At 37.5% G+C, this 9,876-nt stretch overlaps 1 protein-coding gene across 1 annotated transcript; it reads right to left on the reverse strand.

Annotated features, from left to right (window-relative positions):
- Positions 1-379: 379 nt before the first annotated feature.
- On the reverse strand, positions 380-9,659 carry LOC122919824. Its single transcript, XM_044269014.1, has 13 exons — positions 9,629-9,659; positions 5,082-5,172; positions 3,536-3,814; positions 2,995-3,276; positions 2,720-2,867; positions 2,210-2,529; positions 1,939-2,125; positions 1,720-1,860; positions 1,509-1,645; positions 1,182-1,415; positions 968-1,042; positions 651-832; positions 380-507 (listed from the first exon to the last, which is right to left on the reverse strand). Exons 1-13 carry the CDS (start codon positions 9,657-9,659, stop codon positions 380-382), a joined length of 2,235 nt encoding a protein of 744 aa, XP_044124949.1.
- Between the last annotated feature and the right edge of the window lie 217 nt (positions 9,660-9,876).

A 9,876-nucleotide genomic window follows, 5' to 3' on the forward strand; every position in this document is an offset into this window, starting at 1 on the left:
ATGTTATTTATTTAAGAAAAACACAACAAATTGAAGCAAAACCTGAAACAAAAATTTAAGTCTATTATTATTCTTCCTCACATATTTTTAGATTATTTTTTATGACCTAAATATTGCCTTTTCCTCTGTCCAATGGTTTTCTACAACCTGATACATGGAAAGAATGAAACATGCTTAGTTAAAAAACATTATGGCTGATCATTGATGATTAGTTTTTGCTTCCATCTATGAACTTGATCGATCTCTTCAGGAGTAGACATTCTTGAAATTCTTGAAAGGAATAAATAGTGATGCATTTTTATACTTATAATTTAAAAAAAGTTTTTTTTTGTATCAATCGACTTAATGCTGATACAATAATACAATATTTTTGAAGTTCTTATGTTTTGGAAGAGTGCTGTAATTGTTCCAGTACTTTCTTAACCTGTGGTACATTTTGCTTCCATCTCTTGGACTCAATCAACCTCTTCACTTCTTCTTCTTTTGGTTTTCCTTTTTTGAAGCAACCTAGTATTAGAAAGGAGATGGAAACATTAGTCATCTGCAATAGTTTTTAAAGTATTTTTTTATTAAGTAGTATGTAATAAGGAACTGTAAAAATAGAAATACACATGGTAAATATACAATTAAAAAATCCATGAATCTCTCACCTGCTATATAGTCTATTCGCATTTTGTTCTGCGTCTTTCTCCATCTGTCACTGAAGTATTGTCCGTGTGCTTTAGACACAGCCATGGCTGCTTTTGGGGCCAGTCCAAGTGAGTCTAAGTCCAGTGGGAACTTCTCAGTAAATTTCTGAAATGCTTCTTCTCTTGGGTTTGTTGACTGGGCACTATTAAAAATACAAAATGGAACAGAGAGGGGGAAATTAGTAAAAAACATTAATAGGTAAGATACATAGACGAGAAGATTCCTAAAGAGTGACTAGTTTAAAAAATTACTAGAAGTATTAGATTTAGCAACTTACACAGGCTTTTGTTCACATTTTGATAACATTCCTATTTGAGATGATGTTGCTGCACTTGAGGTTGATGCTGCATTTCTTTATGAAAAAAATATTAATATTATTATTAGATTATTTTGCAGTGGCAAGGAGAGAAACAGAGAATGTGAAGAAGATTAAGAGGAATTACTGAAAAGCATAAAGGGAACATAAATTATAGTTCCAAACTATGTATTACCTTGAGGTACTTGGTTGATTTTCCATATATTTTCTTGATCCAATCTGTGAAACCAATATGGAGGCATGGCAGATGTCATTTAGAGTCTTCTCTCTGTAGCACCTGTCTGCTGTTGTGCTGGTATGAGTAAGGTACTTTGCAAACAGGTACCTCTCAGAGTCTGAATATTGAGCCACAGTCCACTTTTCACAAACCCGACGAGCCGTCTGGCTTAAAAAATTTGGAAGATCAAACCTGAAATTGTAGAAAGTAAGAATTTTAGTACATTTAAAATGCAAGATTCATAAGTAACATTCAACATGTGCATGTTTTCCATTGACAACTTACCTCTTGTGTAGCCTCCACAAATCATTAGAAACATTGTAAATTTTTTGCCCTGTTGATGAAAGGAAGAAGATTTCTTCTGGAGAATTATTCTTCTGGAGAAGTGTTGGCCTAATCTTCTCATAATAAATATTGAACCACTAAGCAGAAAATACAAGCGTTAGTTCAAATACCTTAAGGTTACATATGAATATACATTTATAAATAATTTTACCTGTTCTTCTTCTTCTGTTAACGCAAATGTGGCAACTTGCTGGGTTGCAGTTTTGTGCGTCTCTACTGCAACAACGGTTAGACTCAGTTGGTTGTTCTCCCAGGTGTAGTTGTAATGTAAGCGATCTGTCCATTCAGAGACCTAAGAGATATATGGTAAAATTAGAACACATAAAGAATTATCTACATCACAACAGTCTATTTGGACATTTTTACTTACTGTCATATTTTGTACTACCCCTGGTGTCTGCAGATGTTTGAGAACCAGCAATGCTTCCAGGTAGTACAGGATGAGCAACTTTTTTTCTTCACCCACTGTACGTTTTGTTCTTGCCTCTTGAATGGCTCGCAAAAATGACTCCTTTGCCTCACGTAAAAGTCTACGGCAGTCTTCTGGTGATGTCAAAGTCATCAGTGATGTGTTCCTACAAATAAAAAGAAAAGATAAAAAGGAATTAGCTCTTATAATTAGTCTTAAAACTATCTAGGATTGAATAGTTATGCAATAATACCTTTTCCTGACAACCTCAAGGGATATTCCTTTCCTCAACCTTTTTTGTATGTCCTCCGTCACTTTCAAAAAGAAACTGCAGTCTTTAAAAAGAGATGGTTTTCTCACACGCAAGTTGGTAGAATTCATCTGGAAATTCACAAATCGTCTGATGTGCTTGAGATAGTTGAACATCGTCTGGCTCATTAGAATGCCCTTCAGCTTTGTAAAAAACTGATTAACCCTTTTGATGTCCTTCACAAATGACATGTTCAAACACATTGGATTAATAAAATACAGGAATCTGGCTACATTTTCAACCTAAAAAGAAAAAAAAAAAAAGATCAGATATCTTACTGCTGAATTATAAGCGCTGTAACAGCAACACATTTTATATTGTACAAAATAACAGTTTCAACATTGAGAGCCCAGAACTATGGGTTAAGCTATTGTGACAATTGATAAACAAACACTAAAACATTGTGCATTGAAGGATCTCAAAATGTATTACCTCGTGTTGGTACCTTATAACACCCAGGGTCTCTTGAAGATAAGATGTGAACCCCTTCATTAGCGGTGCATTTAAAGAGTGGCGCTTGTACAGTCCGGCCTTCATCATTTCAGCCCTTGTATTTTTAGTCCATTGTGTTGTCAGGGTCCTAGTTAGTAAAAAGAAAATTAAAAAAAGGTTAAATTATAGAAAGCAAAGGTCAGTTGCAAAAATCAAATGTAAGTTGCAAAAATCAAAGGTTAGCTGTAAAAATCTGAAGTAAATAAATATATTACCTGTTCAATTGTTGATCTTCATCTATGTCATCTACACCATCTTCTATGTTGTCTTCTTCTTCTTCAATATGTTCAGATTCTTCTTCTTCTTCTTCCTCTTCCTCAATAAGTTCCGACTCTTCTTGCTCTTCCTTTATCTGCTCTTCCTCATCAATCCCGTCAGATTCATCAGCTGGAGCAGATAATTCTACTGTTATAGGCATCTGTTCTTGTAGAGGCCTGGCAATGTCATGGGAGGCTGCCTCGCACATTCTTGCATCTTCTGGTTGGATTCTAGAAGTCCTAAAAAAATCGTATAAACTAAAATATTACAAGGGTGGCATTATTAAAGCTGGATAGACAGGTTACAATTATTGTGAAATGACCTAATGCAATGTGAATCTAAATACAACATTGAAAGACATTATTAAAAAAGACTTGTAAAAATGCAATGTGAATACCTTGACATGCAAGGTTTAGTCTTGATTATGAAGCCTCATAAGATACAGAAGAAAACACAGAGAGGAAGCAACAATTACAGATGTGTTTTGACAAAGCATACCTTGTGGGTTGTACGGGTTTTCCTTTTATATAGCATCCGCGCTTTTCCAGAAATGTGACAAAAAATTCTAGTGGGTCTGAATCCTTATAATCCAAGTCTTTGTATTCAATGATGGTCAGTCCTTTCAGAATACTGCACATCTTTTCTCTGGCTTCAGACACCAGACTATCAATCTCTGCAGGAGAAGCATTCTTTGTACAGGTTCTTCTCAGATGTACAGGAAGTGTTTCCTGGATCTTCAGGCAAAACTTGCAGCCCAAGGCATATCGGTTTTGTTGCCTGTAAAAAACAAAATGCATTACTATTAAATAGATGGAAATGTAGGGAAATGGGTAGTGAACGAGCTAGGAATTATGCTTACCCCTTAGATGCCATTAGAGAGTTGATTGTAAAAAGCAAAAAAGAAAAGAGGTCCTGGGATTAAAAATTTATAAAAAATGTCCTGGAATTCCTATAGAACGATAGCTTTGGCAGCGCCCAAGAAATTGCCAGAGAAGACTTGCTTGAGCAGCTCACAAGGTCAGTCAGAGTGAATGAGTGCGTTCTGACCAAGATGAGTTCTTGAGGCCTTTTTATAAAGTTACAGAAGGCGGTAATTAGTTTTGTGTATTGGGCACAGACGGTAAAGGTGTGAATATCTACTTATCAGAGACAATGTTTCACACCTATCCAAGCCTATCCAATATAGTCCTGGAGTTTGCATATATAATGCACCAATTTGGTTCTCACCTTAGTAGCTGGGGATTAAGTTTGTGTATTGGGCACAGACGGTGAAGGTGTGAATATGCACCTCTCCGGAGACATTGCTTCACACCTATGCAAGCCATGCCAGAGCTTTTAAATGCAAATTAAACTAAAGTTTAATAGTAAGTTAGATAGGAGGAGCAAAAATGTATTTTTTGTTTATGTATTTGAGATCTATCTATAGATATTAGATCTCATTAAACTTTACCAAAACTGCGTGATGTGAGGGAAAATTCATTTTTAAGAGACATTAAGCTATCTATCTATCTATCTAACTATATAATTATTTTTAAATTAATAAAAATGTACAGATGAAAGGAGGTGAAACATAAACATCTAAACAATATATTACAATATCATCAAACCAGGCAGGCATTTATTCTATATGAGCAATTAACAGTAATGTTCGGCCACCTTTAAACATATATTTGCTTACCCCGTTTATGCCAGAAGAATTTCTCCAGAGTCCTAAGTCCTACAGTAAAGTAATGGGTAGCAATGGATTCATAAAGCTCTAAATAAACTAGGCCCATTAGAATTGTGTTGATATCTCATCTGAATCAATATCTATTAAGAGTTTCACTGGTGGATCTGTTTTGTCTTAATTTCTTCTGAGTCTTAAGTACTACAGTAAAGTTATTGGTATCTTTGGATTCCTTACGTTAAATAATTTATTCCTATTTGAATTTTGATGATATTACATCAATTCCAAGAGTTAATAAAGATTTTCAAAGTTGATACATTTTTAAATTTCTATATTGTCCAGGAGTATGCATAGATAATGCACCAATTTGGTTCTCACCTTAGTAGCTGGGGATTAAGCTGAGAGAGAGTTGGCCTACAAGACCTTATTAGAAAATGTTCCCGTTGGACTTGACCACCGTGGCCCAACACTAAAAGACACACAGAAAAATATCAGACATGCATGGCAAGTACTGCTATGACAGGTGGCGGAGGCAGCAGTGCAAACAACGCCGTGATGATGTAATCGGTAAGTCTTTTTATATGCTAATTAAAATATGTTAACCCTTTTTGCAATCAAACAGGTTTCTATAGTTTTACCATTGTTTCCCTTTTATTTTAGCACAATTCAAGACAAACAAACCAATGTTGCACCAGTTGACAAATTACATACAGAGACAAGGTTGGTGAAGGAATATCCCCTCAGGCTATGACATTTTTCAGTACTGGGAGCCAAAGCATCATAGAGGCAAAGATGACATCAATGCTCAATTGATGGAACTTATAAAATCTCAGATGTGGCCAGGACTTTCTATAGTCAGCGACCGGGTAAAGGGAGAAAAACTGGTAACACAAACCCTGATCAAGAAAGGAAATTTTGGTTGCGACTATCACAGACCGATTATACCTGCGAAGAGAGGAGAAGACATGATGTCAGCAAGAAGTGATGAAGAATTGGGTTATTTATTCTTTTTCAAAAACAGGGAAAATAAGAGAGTTTGTATTGATGCCCAAAATGTCCCCTGCCCTTGCCACCCAGAAATGGAATCAACTTTGGGAAGGAAGATGAATCACTCGAGAAAAAACCCTAACGTAAATCTGATCATCAAATACTTTGAGGGGAACCCAAAGCCCTACATACTTTTTACTGCTTTAGGAGACATCCATGCGGGACATGAACTGTTATTTGACTATGGTGTCACCAGGAAATCTTTCACAGGGAAAGGGGCAGACCTCTTGTGGATAGATGAATGACTCCCCCCCCCCTTTATATTTAAGATGGACTGTGTTCAAATACATGTTGCTCTTATCAATTTTCTCTGCTTAGTTTTTTTTATAGTGTAAAATAATTGTATATATTTTTTCTAAAATGTTATTTAAAACAAATTTACCTTAGAAATAGATATCAAGATTATCAAAATTAGATAGTATGCATAAAATACCATCCTCCACCATAAATGTGTCTGATTTTGTCGTAGCATTATTTAAAATGAAGAATGTTCAACCAAACCCTGTCATGTTAAACAAATATTTTTTTTTTACTTAAAAATAAAAGTACATTTAATAAGTGTTTGTGTTCTTATCTTTTTTTATATGTATTAAATTTTTTAATTAGGCCTAGATTTACTAAAGCTGGTAGGACTAAATTTAGTTGAAATGACTAGGTGATCCAGAAAACCTGGGTTTTGTAAAGAGCTGTGTGCTAATTAATGGCACAACTTTAGAAATCCTGTTCAGGTTTCCTGGATCACCTAGTCATTTGGACTAAATTTAGGCCTTTCATCTTTGATAAATCAGGGTCTATGCTCTTTCTGGGGGACTACTCAATGTAAGTAGTATTTCAGGTATGTGTATTTATAAAGGCAGATAGATGTACCCCTCCCCCACTTGCATAGAAAAATGTCACACTTACGCCGGCAGAGCAAACATTCCACTGCCTATTGTCAGGTGCTTTACAAATAGGGGATCCAATCCTTAGTGAGTAAAATAATTCAGCTTGTGTCGCCCAGTAGTGCGCTAATGTGTGCTGATCCACTACTTACATCTTCGATACACAAGCCTATTTTAAACAATTAGAAACACTTTGGCCCTGATTTATCAAAATGTTTGGCCTACAGTCATGCCAAAATCACTAGGTGATCCTGCAAACCTGGACAGGTTTTGTGCTAATTAATGGCAACACTTTAGAGATCTTGTTCGGGTTTGCTGGATCACCTAGTGATTTTGGCCTAATTTAGACAAAGGACATTGATAAATCAGGGCCTGTTTGTTTACCATCTATACAAATCCAATGTATAGTTCTGCTTTTGTTGCTGTACTGTGTTAAAATTTGCTAATGGTTATTTTACGTGAAGGGAAACAAATGTGTTTTTTTCTGTCTCTTTCTTTGTATCTTTCTATACAGTCACTTTGCTGCCCTGCAGTTTGTGTGTTGGGCTCAGACAGCAACCCCCACCTGGCAAGGCGGCTAAGCAAAGTTTCACACCTTCCTCAGCACGGCCTATTCTGGGTCTATTAAACAGTATTTATTTCCATAGGCCCCAGAACCTACCATCTGATTACTCAGAGCATCTCCTTCTGTGTACCCAGAGAACAAAAAGGTCCTTTTGTTCAAGTCAGTCAATAGATGCCCAGCAGATAACGCAATTACAGCTGGTTTCCTTAGGTTGACCCTACACAAAAGAACTTCCTTTTCTGAAGAGATATCACAGCTAGGTGTGAAGACTACACCTGGGGGGAGCCATTTGGTGTCGCTGCCATAAGGGGCTTGTAAGCTAGCTTGAGTCAGACAGGCCGGCACCAAGGTTTCCAGATTGAAACGTGAATCTGAGATTAGATTTTTACCCGTTTTAAGAGAGACCATGCATCTTACGGACGTAAAAATCACGTAATCGTGTCACTCAGAATTCACTGGACATTTACATATGACAAACATAACTCTAGGAGATGCCCAGGTAAAGTTATGGTGTTACCCCATCATAGAACCAGGTATAATAGTCATATTTGGTATCCCTGGACTCCATATTTTGTGGGGAATGTGAATCTGTGCTCGTTACTTATGTCCAGTGGAGACATCCCGAGATTTGGCACATACCATATTTCAGAACTGACATTCATCTCAGAAAAACAGCCTGCCCCAGCAGGCGGACTCTCAATTCCCCGCCTTGATTCTGGGGTCCTTATAACAAGGGCCTAGAATCTGCTAAAGGAGTTCTCCACTTTTAACAACACCTGAAGAGGGCCTCAGCCAGAGAACCTGTGGGCTATAGGCAGATTCAGATTATTACACTCTGGACAAAGGTTTCTTGGACTTTATCCCTTCAACTGACTATTTGACCAATGGACATCTTTTCTGCGGAAAATAAGTATTTTCTTTCTTTTCTCCCTTTTTGTTTATTGGACTATACTTTCCTTAATCACTGCACATATTGAGAAGTTGTATTGTATATATATAATAAATGACCTCCAAGTCATTTCTCTAGCCATATGCCTGCTTTCAAACACTGCAAAAACTTACCCTAGCCTCTCCGAAGAGAAAGCTACTCGGTTCTGTTATCCAGATAGTGGGTTTCTTGCTCCCATAAATTGCAAGGTGGTGGCAGTTAAACTACCCTGTGTGTGGTTCCGGTCCGGTCGCTCACACGCTTACTTGTGGTCAATCTGTGGTCCAATCCCCGCGCTTTCAGCCTATCGACTGTACGGACTCAAGTTAGACTGTCGATGTGCTGAAAGTGGCTGGGAGGCCTGTTTGCGGATTGACCATTAGGGGCGCTATGACGGTTTTGTGAAATATTTTGGCCGCGGCGGTCGCAGTTCGTCACAGTTGCAACACCGCAATTCCCAGCATCCTCTGCTAGACTGAGCATATAAGGTCAGTCTTAGGATTTTTGCAATCCTGTTTGCAAGGGATGCTGGGACTTGTAGTTTTGCAACAGACGGAGATCTACTTTTGGGCAGCCCTGTCATACAGGAACACATGTGGACACCATAGAAGCATCCTATGTTAAACATTAAATTCACTTGTATTGAATCCCATCTGTGCTGCATCAGAGGTTATGGGATAGGCTCTCCCTGCTATGTTCCAGAAACAGCGCTGTATCAGCTATGAATTCAAAAGTCATAAAGGAACACATGGGGGCACCATAGAAGCAGCCTGGGTTAAACCTTCCATTCACTTGTATGGAATCCCACCTGTGCTGCATCATAGGTTATTATGGGCTAAATTCGCCCTTCAATGTGCCATAAACAGCGCTGTGTCAGCTATGCACTCCATTCATATAGGAGCAGCCTGGGTTAAACCTTGCATTCACTTGTATGGAATCCAATCTGTGCTACATCACAGGTTATTATGGGCTAAACTCGCCCTTCACCTACACTTCAACCCACCCTCTGGCATGTGTTTGCCAAAAACAGCACTGTATCAGCTATGACTACCAAAGTCGTATAGTAAAACATAGAAACACCATAGAATCATCTAGGGTTAAACCTTCCATTGACATGCATTGAACCCCACCTGTGCCGCATCAGAGGTTAATAAGCCAAAGTCTCCTTTCACTGACACAAACATGCAGAGACTATTAGAAAAATATTTAAAAAAAAACACAACCATTAAGCCCCCCCAGATAAAAATCTGAAACTTGCAGGTTTTAGTGGGCTAAGTTGGACCTTCAAGCTGTGTAAAGGGTTTTAATGGGTTGCCTTTGTGCTGTGAGATATTTGGATCAGAACCAAAGCAATTTTACCTTTGACAATAATGAGAAAAGCAAATAAACTAGGCCCCACTTAAGCACTCATATCTCCCCAACCAAAGGTACAAATTTTATAAATCTCCCAGCAGGCAGAGGTCTACTTTGGGTTAGAATGTTGAGCTGATATCTCTAGCTTTACCTGAGATATTGGAGTGAGAGTTTAGCCTCATTTCCTATAGACGACAATGTTCAAAAAATAATAATTAAAGGTCGCCGTGGCCTATTTACTAGTGTTGAGCACGAAGATTTGAATTTATATTGTGAATATTGCCACTTTGAGAATTTGCAAATATTTAGAATATAGTGCTATATATTCATATTTGCGAATAGTGTTAAATATTTGGCAAATATATTACATTGCCAAGCTTCACAATCAGGTAAACAATG

The sequence above is a fragment of the Bufo gargarizans genome, chromosome 9, assembly GCF_014858855.1.
Source record: "Bufo gargarizans isolate SCDJY-AF-19 chromosome 9, ASM1485885v1, whole genome shotgun sequence".
Taxonomy (NCBI): domain Eukaryota; kingdom Metazoa; phylum Chordata; class Amphibia; order Anura; family Bufonidae; genus Bufo; species Bufo gargarizans.